This window comes from Cucumis sativus, chromosome 4 (assembly GCF_000004075.3).
Source record: "Cucumis sativus cultivar 9930 chromosome 4, Cucumber_9930_V3, whole genome shotgun sequence".
In the NCBI taxonomy this organism is placed as follows: Eukaryota; Viridiplantae; Streptophyta; class Magnoliopsida; order Cucurbitales; family Cucurbitaceae; genus Cucumis; species Cucumis sativus.
The window spans coordinates 10574038-10588391 of record NC_026658.2 but is presented as its reverse complement, the minus strand read 5'-3'; the positions used below and the strand labels follow the sequence as shown (position 1 = coordinate 10588391).

The 14354-nt window shown below is 33.7% G+C and overlaps 1 protein-coding gene across 1 annotated transcript; it reads left to right on the top strand.

Moving 5' to 3' along the window:
- The first annotated feature begins 13428 nt into the window (after positions 1 to 13428).
- Positions 13429 to 13983, top strand: LOC116403343. The gene has a single exon (XM_031884143.1). The coding sequence runs from the start codon at positions 13429 to 13431 to the stop codon at positions 13981 to 13983; it is 555 nt and encodes a 184-aa protein (XP_031740003.1).
- Positions 13984 to 14354: the final 371 nt, after the last annotated feature.

Here is a 14354-nt window from a genome sequence, read left to right as displayed (position 1 = left end):
CCTCTATTGCTATGTTAAAGTCTATAAGAATTCTCTTTTCTATAACCATTTTTTTATGATTATGAAATATGACAAATGAATGTCAAGACTACTTTTCGGCATGGTAATCTTGAAGGGAGTACTTTATGTTTCAACTCGAGGGGTTTATAACCCAAGGTTAGGAGCAAAAAGTTTCCAAGCTGAATCGATCCATTTATTGGTTGAAACAAGCATCTAGAAATATAAAGTAGGTTGTGTATACAAGAAAATCAACAAAGGTAAAGTAGCTTTCTTAGTACCTTATGTAGATGATATCCTTCTCATTAGGAATGATGTAAGATACCTAACTGACGTTAAAACTTGGCTAGCAGTCCAATAACAAATGAAAGATTTGGGAGAGGCACAATATATTCTAGGGACCCAAATCATAAGGGATCGTAAGAAAAAAATGTTTGCACTATCTCAGGCAGCCTATATCGACAAAATTTTGGTTTGATATTCAATGCAAAACTCTAAGAAGGATTTCTTACCTTTTAGGCACGTGGTTCACTTGTCTAAAGAATAGTGTCTAAGATAACTCAAGTAGTTGACGATATGAGACGTATTCTCTATGCCTTAGTCGTGAGCAACTTAACGTATGTTATTCTCTACACTAGGCTAGACATTTGTTACATAGTGAGAATAGTCAGTAAATATCGGTCCAACGCAAGGTTAAACCACTGAACGACGGTTCAAATTATTCTGAAGTATGTTAGGAGAATGAGAGACTACATGCTTGTGTATGGAGCTAAGGATTTGATCCTTCCAGGATATACTAACTTTGATTTCCAAACCGAGAAGGATTCTAGTAAATCCACGTTAGGATTAGTGTTCACCTAAACAGGGGAGCTATGGAGGCCGAGTACATCGTTGCTTATGAAGTAGTAAAAGAAGCAGTTGAGCTTAGAAAATTAATGCATGATTTGGAAGTTGTTCCAAACACAAACATGCCCATCACTTTATATTGTGATAATAGTGGGCCATATTGTTGATCCATTTACCAAGACTCTCATGAAATATGCATAAGACTGGTTCTTGCATGTGAGGGTATTAAGATAGTAGCTGACATGCATGTGAGGGTATCATATGCAATGAGTTTTCATAAGATCGGATCACGAAATAGTAACCACTAGATGTAACTTCATTAACTAGTTAGGTTTCTATTTCATTAGGATGACCTAGGTAACTTAGTCTTAATCTTGCGTGTATTATGAACTTCTGTTCACAAGAAATTTTTCTTTGATTTGTACGGGTGGGAGTTGCCAAATCGTCGACTCAATAACCTTATCATTTTGAGGACAAGACCGAGTAGAGATTTGGGAGCATAATGACACAAGACAAAATTCACTCATTTCCTACTTTAGGATAAGTAGATGAGTGTTCCCTTAAATGGTGTCTCCAAGATTTGAAGAAGGGCCCTATCCTCTCTATGGCGCGAGAGGGGTTTATGTTTATTGGTAGGACCATAAAGAGGTTGTTCATTAGAGGAGCACTAATATTTAAGGATTAGAGGTAACCTAGGGTTAAAACTATAATTTGACCCAACTGGTGTTACAAATACTCGTAAAGAACTAAGTTACTGTTATTGATTTATATCCCTAGACACATAAATATATCTACAGTGAGAAGAGTTCAACTCTGAATCTTTAGTGGAGTGTACACATAGTTAATGAATATTGATGAATGTGGTTAATGAGTTTAGCCAATTAATCTTAGATCGTTGTAGGTTCTGATCTGTAGGTCTATTAGGTCTCCTTCCTAGCTCGTAAAAAGTAATGAGGTTTATTTATATTGGTTGTAATTTGAAATGTTCAAAATTAATTTGGAAATTAGTTTAATGTATAGTGATACATTATAATAAAAAGTTTATCAAAATTTATTATATAAATTTAATTTTGGATATGATTCAAAATTAATTTATGAGAGATAAAATATTTGAATGGGTTCAAATATTAATTTAATATGAATTGGATTCATATTAAAAAAAATTCTTGATACAATGTTTATCTTGACGATCATGTACATCAAGAAAAGTCCATTTATTTTGTTGAAGAAATACAAAAAAACGTAAAAAAAAAATGAATTTTTATTGTAAGACTCGTTTTTAATATGACTATAGGAAGTAAAATTCAACTAAGTATTAAATAAGTTGCATTTGAATACATCTGCGAAAAAGATTAAGCGATAATATCTTTTATGGTTAAGTATAAGTTTTGTGATTAAGAAGTTAATTCGCCAGAAAGTTTTGAGGAAAAAAGGGTTTACAGTAGAATCTATAAGTGTAAAGTCTCTCAAATGAAGGTCTTCGCATAAATTGAGAAGTGAAGTTTTGACTAAAATGACTAGGCGTTTGGGTAGTATTCACAATAAGAACCAAGGGTTTTGCGATGAAGAAGTCTGCGCGGAAGCCTTGAAGTTTATATTCACAATAAATGTTCTAATCGAGTAAAAGTTGGTTAGTTCATGAGGAAGATTGCTTGTAGTAAAAATATAACCATGCGATAAGGTTATTCACGAGAAGTGTTAAGTGGTTAAAGTTATTTGAGGTACGAGGTTAGGCGAGAAGTAAGGTCTGACGAAGAAAATGTCAAATCTAATTTGACAGGGGTTAACATGTAAGATTAAGAAGTTAAGCATGACTGAGTTGAGTATTAAATTTACACATGTAAAGTTTTAAGCAGGAGATGACAAATTGAGAAGAGTTTAAGCATGACTAAGATAGTTTAAGGGCTCTATAAATAGAGGACTTGGTCAGTAAGTAAGCCCAAAAGATTTTATTTAAAAAAGCTAAAATGTGTTATTGTTTTGCTTTTGCGAGAAATAGAAAAACAAAGTGTTAAGTACTACGATTTTTTATGCGAGAAGGCTCTATAAGAAGAGAAGGTAGAGGAGGATTTTTGGTGAAGTATGGTGAGTGATTTTCTTCTTAAAAGTTTTGTGATTCTGCTTTACTATTTTAAAAGATGATTTCAAATGAAAAGTGTTTCAAAAGATATTTCTATGAAAAGTTTATATATGTTTTCAAGCATGATTTATAATGTTAAAGCTTGATTTGATGATTATGATTTCCATACTATGAAATTGTTTTCAAACCATTTATTATTTCTTTGAGATGATGCTAACTTTTATGTGTACAGAAAGTGTCAAGGCTACCATTGGGTGTACGGGCTACATGGTGATAAGTAGTTGTCTTATGCGTTGAAAGGAGCGTATAAAGCTTAGCAACCTGAGCAATAAGGACAAATCTATATGTTCTCGAATGCTTTTGATATAGTAGTCTAAACGTGAGGTATTAAGTAGTACATGTAAAAAAGATGTGTTATGCGAACTTTAGTTTAGGGATCCTTGGCGAAAAGAATAATTAACTGATGTGTGTTTGTTTGAGATGATTTATTATATGCAAAAAAGACGTGCTATGACAACTTTAGTTTATGCTAAATGTATATTGATGTGATTTGCGAGATGGTTTAGTTCTATTGTGAAAATGATTACATGCGTTTAGATATATTTTGTGAAATAAAGTGTTTAATTGATAAATTGATTGATGTTGGTATTTATGATTTGACGAAAAGGATTTATCAAAGGGCATTGCGAAAAGGATTTCATAAAACCTCACTGTGTCATTTTTACATTTTAAAAATCCCATCTTTCAGGATCATTTTTGTATTGTAGTTTTGTATATCTTTAGTCTTACATTGAGGATTGTGTGGGAAACTGCGAAGTTATAGGTCGATCGGATAAGGCAATTTAGATGAAGTCAATTTACTAGAAGGATTGAGTCAAATGCATTAGGTATTATGACCTTCTTGTACGATAAAGGTGAGTTTAGGTCTCATTGGGAAGCATTTGAGTTTGAAGGAAATAAGGAGCGTCTTGTTATTCATAAAGTTCTTAAACTTCTAGGACGGAATGAGTACGCCGTACCTCGAGCCACGAGTTGTCTGTCGGGTTTATCATGCCACGTTTAATACGACATGACCTTAACCATATGGTAACCAAACCTTTAACTCTAGTTAAGAGCACCCATTTAAACCTTCCAAAGCTTCAAAGCTCAGCATTTGACCAAACACAACATGTCACAAAAGCATAAACTGTCATATCCTTCAAATCACTACCATTTAAAAAATTCTTCTCATAGTTTAACAAGTTAATCCTTTTATCTTTCACCAATAAATGCTTTTCTTACAAAACATCTCATAAGACTACAAGGTCTTGAGACCCAAGTGACCCACCTTCTCGCCTCATTGTGCGACAAGTTCACAAAAGATGAAGGATGATGAGATAGGTTAGGAAGAACTGAGGGAGAATCTTCTCAATTGCTGCCTTAGCAGTAAACTTGGCAATTACTATGTATTTTGGGTCGCTTATTTTGTAATTCTTATTTCCAACCTTATGTAATGTGTATCTCTTTTTAGTTGTGCTATTTACAATACCTGTCACAACTTATGATACAATTCACTTGCGTTTAATATTTCTTGTCACGAGCTTGGCTCCCCGCTTGTTAGTATTCTAATTTTTCTTTGCGATTCAATAACACTTCAATGAAATAAATTATTTGAAATAAAGTTTCATTTGTTATTTAGGCATTTAACTTGTTAAGAAACCTTATGAAATATTTCTCTAGTTTATTAGATGAGCAAGCTTTACCTCAAACCTCTTTTATAAAAAAAATTCGCGAATAATCTTATCATTAACTTTTAGCAATGAGGATACTGCCTCCTATAAATTTGGGGGTGTGCGAGTTTCACATTAAAACTTTTGAAACCTTTTGAAAATCTCCTTAAGGCGTTAAACAACAAGGAACTTTAACAAAAGTTAAATCTTCGCCAAAAATATGAAGTTAAATTTGATAATTTTGTATTCAATTAAAAATAACAACTCCTATTTTTATACTTTATTTCATTAATTATTTTATACCGCCTAGATGATAAGTAATTCCTAAAACTAATGTCTTGAATCAATTTCCTATGTTCGACCCTAGATCTCAACATTTAGCCTCCCAAGATTCTATATCTCAACATTTAGCCAAACTCGAATGTCATGAAACCAAAAGTTGCCATCTCCTTCAAATCACTACGATCCTAAAAGTTCTTCTCCTATTTCTTTAAGTTATTCCTTCTATCTTTCACAAAGAAATATTTTCCTTACCAAATCCCTCTTAAGAATAGGAATTTCTGAGAATCAAGTAACCCACCTCCTCGCCGCATTGTATGACAAGTTTATAAAGGATGAAGGCAGGCAAGATAGATTGGAGAAGACCGAGGGAAAAAATAAAGGAATAAAAGGAAATGTAAGGAAAGAAACACAAGAAAGTTACAATATGGAAAGGAATAAAATAAAATGTAACGAGAAGAAAAGAAGAGGAAAAAAGAAAAGGCTAATAAGCAAGGCAAGGAAGGAGAATAGTGTGCTTCCAGTGGAAAACACTTCTTTGCTTGAGGTTGATTTTAAAGGTTTAGCAAAAAGGACCCAAGGAAGTCTAACTAAAGAAATTTGGGACCTTGGAAGAAGAAATCAAGAAGTAGAGTTGGAGATAAAAGTGAATGAGGAAGCGACCAAGGAGTTTGAGAAAGAAAGAGACAGAAATAATTTGTTGGAGGAGGAAGTGTCCATCTGCAATAAGGGAAGACAAAAAATACAAGCAGAAAGCGCTTGTAGGCACACATAGAGGTAAGGCAAAAAGGAAAATTGAGACCTCATCACCATCCATATGACAAAAGGTAAATCAAATACTCGAAAGTCAATTAAGAATATGAAGGGATTGAAGAAAGGAATGTGATGACAATTGAAGACAAGACGAGGAGGAATCCTTAGGATCGAAGAGAGGACAATCCCGTAAGGTTGAGAAATCTAAGGACGTCTTGTCGCATACCCACCACCTTGACCTCTACGTTCCAATTTACCACCTCCAAGGATAAATCACTCAAACTCCTCACCTTTCCAAATCACCAACACTTCCGATTCTCAACTCGTTCAAACAATTATTAATCACCTTTTTCTGACCTTAACAAATCCTACAACGCATTTTGACCCGAAAACACAAGGAAGGATAACTCCACCAGAACCATTTGCACAGAAACCTCATTTACTGTCGTAATCTTAATAAGGATATGCTAAGCATCATCCATTAGTATTTTCTATAAGTACGTATGTAATTTTTATTTCTTCTTACTTATGTTCTTTAAAATACAAGTGATAACTTTTGATATAATTACTTTGCGTTTAATCTTTTTTGTCGCAAGCTTGGCTCCTCACCTTTTAGTATTTTAATTTTTCTGCGTGTTTCAATGATATTTCAATGAAATAAATTATTAGGCTAACAACCCTCCTTTGCAAAACTTTTCCATGAATAATTTTACCATTCATTCTTAGCAACGAGGACATTGCCAACTACTAAATTTGGGGGTGTGCGAGGATTGCACTAAAGCTTTTGCAACTTTTGGAAAATCCTTTCAAGGTGTTAAAAAACAAGTCGTTTTAACAAAAGTTGAAACAAAGCCAAAAGGGTGAAAAAAATTGATTTTTTTTTTTTTTGTATTCTTTCAATTAACTAAAATAAAAAATCCTATGTTGCCTCCTCTCACAAAAATAAAGAAGCAAAGCTTCAAAAGTAAAAATTCAGAGAGTTGGGTAATAAGAGCGATAAGAGTTACAATTGAGGAGAGAAACAGACTCATAGAGTACCTATGATTTTCCACTCAACGCCAAGCCAGAAGTAAATATAATAAAAGACATTCTTTCACCAAATAAAAAAATGGAAATCTTTCTGAAATTTTAGCCATTTATGATTCTTAAAATAAGATTAACTATTGGGATTGAACAAGGGTATTTTGAGTATTAAGCTTGCCGCATTTTTCACTTAGAAATTTTTTCATAGGAAGAAGTACGAGACGAGAGTAAATCCTAAATAATGAATAAAACTTTCTCACATTTTGAGAAGTTTAGAAACACAAAGAGGAAGGTGAATCTTTAAGGAGGAATGGTGCTTAATTGGGGATAAGCATAATACGAAGTGAAGCTTAATGACAAGCATTATTCTAATTTTGAGGGTGTGATAACGTGTATAAATACCCGTTATCATAACATCTTTTATTAGAATAACGAGGTCAAAATGCATAAGAAGATGATCAGAACACGTAACTTATGTGGTGAATACATAAGTATTTAGAAATACATCTTAAATAAGTATTATGCCTGTTTTACGCGATTTCCATGTCTTAACGCAAGATAAGTAGGAAGGAAGAAGCTAGTGAATCACAACAGACACCTCACGTAATTTGGAAATCTCAAAATACGAGTACATTGACAATATTTAGAATCAAAATTCTAAATAAAAAAAACTAAGCATGCGTTTAAAATTAAAAGATATAGAGAACTTACTCTTGTTGAAGCTGTCTTTGAATCTACACTCTACTGAATTGAGGACACCACCCGTCGGAGACCTTTCTATCCTCTGGGATGAGTTTGGTTTGTGGGAATCAATTGGAATGGAAAAAGGTTTAGAGAAAAAGAACTTTGCATAAAAGCAAATTCATTAGCTTTCATGTGGATAAGAAAAGCTTTTTTTTCTGTCGCATGTTTATAACTCTCTTTCCTTTGTGCTTTAGGAAAGGGAGTAGGAGAAAATTATGAGATTATATTAATTTAAAAAATATTAAATTAATAAAAATTTCAAATCAACTCATTAATTACTATTAATCAATCAGTTAGTAATTAATTAAATTATATTTAATTAATATTTCATTTAAATCTTATTTAATGAATATCTCTTCAATATCTTATAGTTTTATATTAATTTAATTAAATAATATTAAAATAAACTATTAATTAATTTTCCAATTAATTAATAACTAAATTAAATATCTTATATTTAACTTAAGTTAAATTTGAATCATATTCAAATATAAGTTTATCTCATAACCAATAATTTTAATATAAATCCAATTCACATTAAATTAATATTTGAACTCATTCAAATATTTTATCTCTAAAAAACTAATTTTGAATTGTATCCAAAATTAAATTTATATAATAAAGTTGAATTAAAATATAAAATTTATATTGTGATGTAACACCATACATTATACTAATTCCTAAAATATAAAATCTCATTACCTTTTATGAGCTAGAAAGGGGACCTAATGAACCTACATATCAAAAGCTACAACAATGTGAGATTAATTGACTAAACTCATTAACCACATTAATCAATATTTGTTAACTGCGTATATACTACACTAAAGACTCACAGTTAAACTCTTCTCACTGTAGATATATTTATGTGTCCACAGATATAGACCAATAACATTAAGTTAGTGCTTGATAAATGTTCGTAACTCTAGTTGGGTCAAAATACCGTCTTACCCCTGGGTTACCTATAGTCCTTATATACGAGTGCTCCTCTAATGAACAACCTGTTTATAGTCCAACCAATAAACAAAAACCCTTCTCATGTCATAGAGAGGGTAGGGTTCTTTGTTTCAGTGCTGAGACACCATTTAAAGAAAACACTCATGTACTTACCCTAAAGTAAAGAAGGAGCGAATTCCATCTTGTGAATTATGTTTTGAATTCCCTAATCGGTGTTGTCTCCAAAATGATAAGCACATTGAGTCGACGATCTGACCACTCTCACTCGTAAAAATCAAAGGACAATCCCTCGCGAACAAGAGTTCAAAATATACTCAAGATTAAGACTAAGTTACCTAGGTCATCCTAATGAAATAGAAACCGAACTAATTAACGAAGTTACATCTAGTGGTTACTATTTTGTGGTCTGGTCTTATACATACTTATTGCATAGGATACCCTCACTCGCATGTCATCTACACAAACACATTGGATCATTGTGTTTGTACCAAATACAAAGTAAGTCATATCAATAGTGTTACCAAAATAAGGTACCCAACCTTATCCTTATACAATAAACCCTTTAAGCTAATGTCGAACATTGATCCCTGTATATCTCTACATACTGTTCAAGACTCATCAAACAACTTAGAATGTTAGTTTATTGGATTTGGGTTATTCAGACAAAAATAATAATATAATCAATAAGATTTATTAAAATTATAATAGTAACACTTTATTAATAACATTAAATGAATTATATTTACAATCTATGAGTTTTATGACATAAATCCTAACGGTGCCCTTGGCACAACTTTTAAAGAAGGCTTTGTTTGGAAATATATCAAAAGGTCCTGATTGTCAAGATGTTTCTGGTCCTTCCATTTCTTAGAACCCTACTTCCGTTTGTCCTGCATTTCAATCTATAAATACCGAGAGTACTTCTCACCCTCCTAATGAAAATTGCTCTACTTAAAATCCTTCTACTTCTGTAACATTAAAATCTGATTGTGACGACAATGTTCCAACTCATCAAGAAGTCCCTATAGATAATGATCCTGTTTCTAAGGGTTCAAATCCATAAACCCAAGCTGATTGTCCTAAAGTTCCTAACTTAGCTAATACGTGCCTTGATGTTGAGGAATCTAATCATATTTCTAAGAAGTAAAAAGAAGTCATCCAAAGGGCCAAAGGTGATTAGCACCAAAGCTGGACGTAGAAACTACCCCCCAAATATTCAATCTGTTCCCATTGATGGAATCTCCTTCCATCATGTAGAAAGTGTCCAACGGTGAAAGTATGTTGTCCAAAGAAGAATAGCAGATGAAGTTAATATCTTGGAGAAACATCACTCCTGCATTAGTATTATGAATTTAATTCTGAAAGTTGGTCTCTCCACGACAATTGCTAATATAGGTCCTTTCTATCTAAAACTAGTTAGAAAATTCATTGTGAACCTTTCTTCTGACTTCAACGATCCTAGTAGTTTAGATTTTCAACATGTGCATATACGAGGGTCTCAATTCAGAATTTCTCTAGCTATTATTAATAGTTTTCTTGGGAATAATGTTTCTTCTTACTATGTTGCATCTTTTCTTTCAAATGATGAGTTAGCTTCCGTCTTATCTAGTGGCACCCTATCAATATGGCCTATTAATGATATTCCAGCTATCTCCTTGAGTACAAAATATGCTATATTATATAAGATAGGCATTGTCAACTAGTTCCCATCATCTCATGCTTCAAGTGTTTCAGTTGCCTTGGGAATGTTTTTGTATCAAATTGGTACGGGTTTCTCTGTTGATGCTAGGTTGTTCATCTATACTCAGCTATTAAGACATGTAGGAACACATGGTATGAAGGTCTAAATTGTTGTACCTAGATTTTTCTGCATCTTATTACTTCATTTGAATCCTGGAATTCTTTATGAGCAAGATGCCCTACGACCTTATCCGAAGACCTTATCACTCACTTATAAACTTGTAAAGACCCGACTTTTCTAACTAAGCCAAAGTCGTTAAACTAAGCCAAAGTACCAAATTCAATTAAATTTAAAAACTAAAAAAAGTACAAAATTTATGTTTGGGCCCTGTTTAAAATAATCAAAACTTTCAAGGAAAAACTTATAATTTTCCAGTTTTTGGATACAGTTAAACCTCAAATTTTCTAATCAGTCTCAAGTACGAAAACAAAACAAAAAATTAATCATCAAGCGGAAGCGAATTTAAAATGTCCCCTATGGCGATCACACTTCCTTCCTTCCCCTCGCGGTTTGCCGCCTTTGTTACTTTTGCTTGAAAAAATAAACATAAAGGGCTGAGTATAAGAATACTCAGTAAGGGACCCACTACTGGTTCCGTTAGGGGAAAATAAACTATTAGCTCCCTATGGAAAACCCTGCACAGTCACAGTCTTGTGATCCCGAAGGATTCACACAATCAGTCTAACGCCCCCGTAGGATGCAAAATCAGTCTAGTGTTTTGCAGAAACACATATCAGTCTAGTAATCCCGAAGGATACACATCAGTCTTGTGATCCCAAAGGATGCACATAAAGGTGGTGATCCCGTAGGACACCGGCAAGGTAACTGTCCAATACGAAACTAATCATTTTCCCCTCAATTCAGTCTAAATATCTTAACAGTCAATCTCAATTCAATTAAATGTCCTCATCGCTTAAACTCTTAACTAAATCCCCAATAGTCAATCTACTCTATCTTAGCCCAAAGCCAGTTAGAAGCATATCAGTGTATCAGTCAACAACTAGGCAATCATAACATTCATTTCAGTCTACAAGAACACTACCACGACCTTTCCTCGATTTACATAAACACAACCATAACCACATATCATATATTCAGACAAACAACAACCCACCAGTTCCTCCCTACATTTATACCAGAAACGTCTATAACCTTTATTCATTCAACATCCATATGTGTATATATATACATATCCAGTCAGTCACAACAGGTACTCAATATCAAATCCACAACAATCCATACACACACACACACATATATATATATATAAATTTCTCCCAGTCAAACACACCAAAAATTAAACATTGGGTCCACATCCAAACATTTATCATAACCGTCATCCTTACTCAGTTCACATATAACGTTATGGTTCATACAGTCAACACATCTTGAATTTATTATTGAGTCCAGTAGAAAGTCCCTTACCTCAAAGTTAGGGAAGCGCCTTAATCAACTAACGTGCACAAATCAATCCTAAGCACAACAATACAAAATTCGATTACTTTCACGATACATATCTCACTTACTTTCCTCAAAGTAGATTTTTGCTTACCAAATGTGGGTGAACCGAATTCAAAATTCACAAATTGGCTGTGAATTGAAGTGACCCAATGTTACCTTCAACACCTTCAAAAATGATTTATCAATTAGCCAAATATCTTAACCGTAACGTTTAAACAACTTTGAAACAATCACAATCGAACTTCAATTTCCATCAACAACTTCAACCATCCACAGTAAAAACAAGAAAAACAGTAGGGATTGAACCTAAAGGCAGAAATTGTGCCAAACAGATCGAGGCAAAGCTGTTTACACTTCGCGGTTGGGAGGTGGGGAGTCGCGTGACGGTAGTACATTGCATAATGGAGGTAGATCGGAGCAGAGGGTGTGGGTGGCGTCAGAAAATAAAAAAAAATGAAGGAGAAGGGAGATGGTTGGCAGCTGGGTTGTGGCGAACTGAAGAAAAAGAGAGGAAAAGAATGGGCGGCGACTGTTTAGATCCGAAGAAGAAAAGAAGGACGACCGGAAGGAAGAAGAAAGGGACGACCGGCAGCTTGTGTGGCCGGCTGGGTTTGGACGGAACGGAAAAGAGAGGGAAAAGAAATTGGGGAAATTGACAAAAATAGGCCAAAAATGGGGTAGAAAAAGAGTTTTAGGATTGATTGTAAAAAAGTTGAGATTTAGGATAAATTGGAGGTAAAATGACGAAAATACCCTCTTTTAATTTCAATTCACATTTGCTCTTCTCTTCTTTTCCAACCCCCCTCTCTCTCTTCAGTGTCATTCACCTTAAGGAAAAAAACAGAATTTCGAAGGCAGCCTTCTTCTCCTCTCCTCATAGATTACGTAAAGGGAAAAAAAAAAAGAAGAATCCTTCTGTTGCAGTCTCATAGATTACGTAAAGAAAAAAGAAGCATTTCTCCTCCTTCTCATAGATTATGTAAAGGAAAAAGAAAAAAGAAAAACCCATTTGCGATTCTTCTCCTCTCTCAAAGTTTGTCAACTTTTCGCTTTACTCCGGTGTCGTTCATCATCTACTCCGGCGAACATCTCACGCATTGTGGTTTGTTTTAATTTTTAAATCCGAATCTGAATTTTGTTGTGTTATATGTATATATATTTTTGCATCTTAAATGTATAAATCAAATGTTATTTTTTATTGTTTCAACTTGATTTAGGGTTGATTTAAGGTTGCTTTATAGATGTTTCAATGATGTTAGCAATTTATCATTATTATTATTTTATCTCGCAAACATCTCGCAGACATCTTGCAGGTTCTTAAATTGAAATGTTTAATCTGAAATGAATTGATTTAGGGTGACTTTTAGCTATTGTTTTTTGTATCTCGCAATATCCTAAACATTTTGTAGCTGTCAATATCGTAAACATGTAGGGTGTGACTATGCACGTTTTATTTAGTATTTACCTACTGTTTTTTAATAAACTTTGTTTATGTGATATGTCAAATTCTAACTTCAAATCATTTTTTGCAGCAATTGAAAAGTATAAGGTGGTTTAAGGATATCCTAAACATTTGGTTTAAGTGTATTGCATCGGTTTTTCCCTCCGCATTCCATGGACTTTGTGTCCAACACTTGACTCAAAATTTGAATGATAAATACAAGAATGACACTATAGCTACTTTGTTTTACAATGCATCTAGAACATATCGTGAATCAACGTTTTCAGAAGCGTGGAGAAGTATTCTTGCATTTCCTAATGATTCAGGAAAATATTTAAACGATGTTGGAATAACACGTTGGTCTCGTTTTCACTGTCCAGGAAGACGATATAATATGATGACAACAAATATAGCAGAGTCCATGAATTCTATACTGAAAGAACCTAGAGATTTGCCTATTGCTTCATTCCTTGAACATGTTCGAGCTTTACTACAACGTTGGTTTTGGGAGCGTCGAGAAGAAGGCATTAAAGTGACGTCTACATTGACTAAATGGGCAGAGTTAGTTCTACAAAAGAAACAAGAACGAGCTTTGACAATGAAAGTCAACCCAATTGATTGTTACCAATTCCATGTTAAAGATTTAGATAAAGAGGAGGTCATAAATCTTCATACTCAAGAGTGCACTTGTAAGGAGTTTCAAGCTGAGCAACTACCATGCGCACATGCCATTGCTGTTGCACGGGATCGCAATATAAATGTTTATAGCTTATGTGCTAACTATTACACTAATGAATGTTTTGTTGGCAGCATATTCGGAGGCCGTCTACCCAGTTGGGAATCAGTCGGAATGGAAGACAACCGAAGAATATGTACATATGACTGTCTTACCTCCGAAAGTAGTCAAAAGAGTTGGTCGACCGAAGAAAAAGAGGATTCCAAGTGTCGGTGAAGCACCAAAATTGTATAAATGTGGTCGATGTAAAGAAACAGGCCACAATAGATTAACGTGTACCAATCCAATTTCATACATTCAGAAGTCGAGCATACAAGATTATATTCAGATCCAAAAAGTGGCCGAACTTTGTATTTCTAAATAAGGTTAATTGATCCGGTTTCAATTTAGCCTTTATTGTACGCGTACTATTTTCTAAATGTGATAAACTACTTACTATAGACTGAAAATGATGAGCAGGGTCAATCTTGTACATGGGACCGTTAGTTGATGTCAAAGCCATACTGAAACCTGCATAAAAAGAAACTAATTAAATATAATTGCATAAGAGACTAACTAAACATGGATGCACTAGCATCTTGGGACTT

Coding starts and splice junctions, on each gene's coding strand:
- LOC116403343 (XM_031884143.1), top strand. CDS start 13,429: ATGACAACAAATATAGCAGAGTCCATGAATTCTATACTGAAAGAACCT.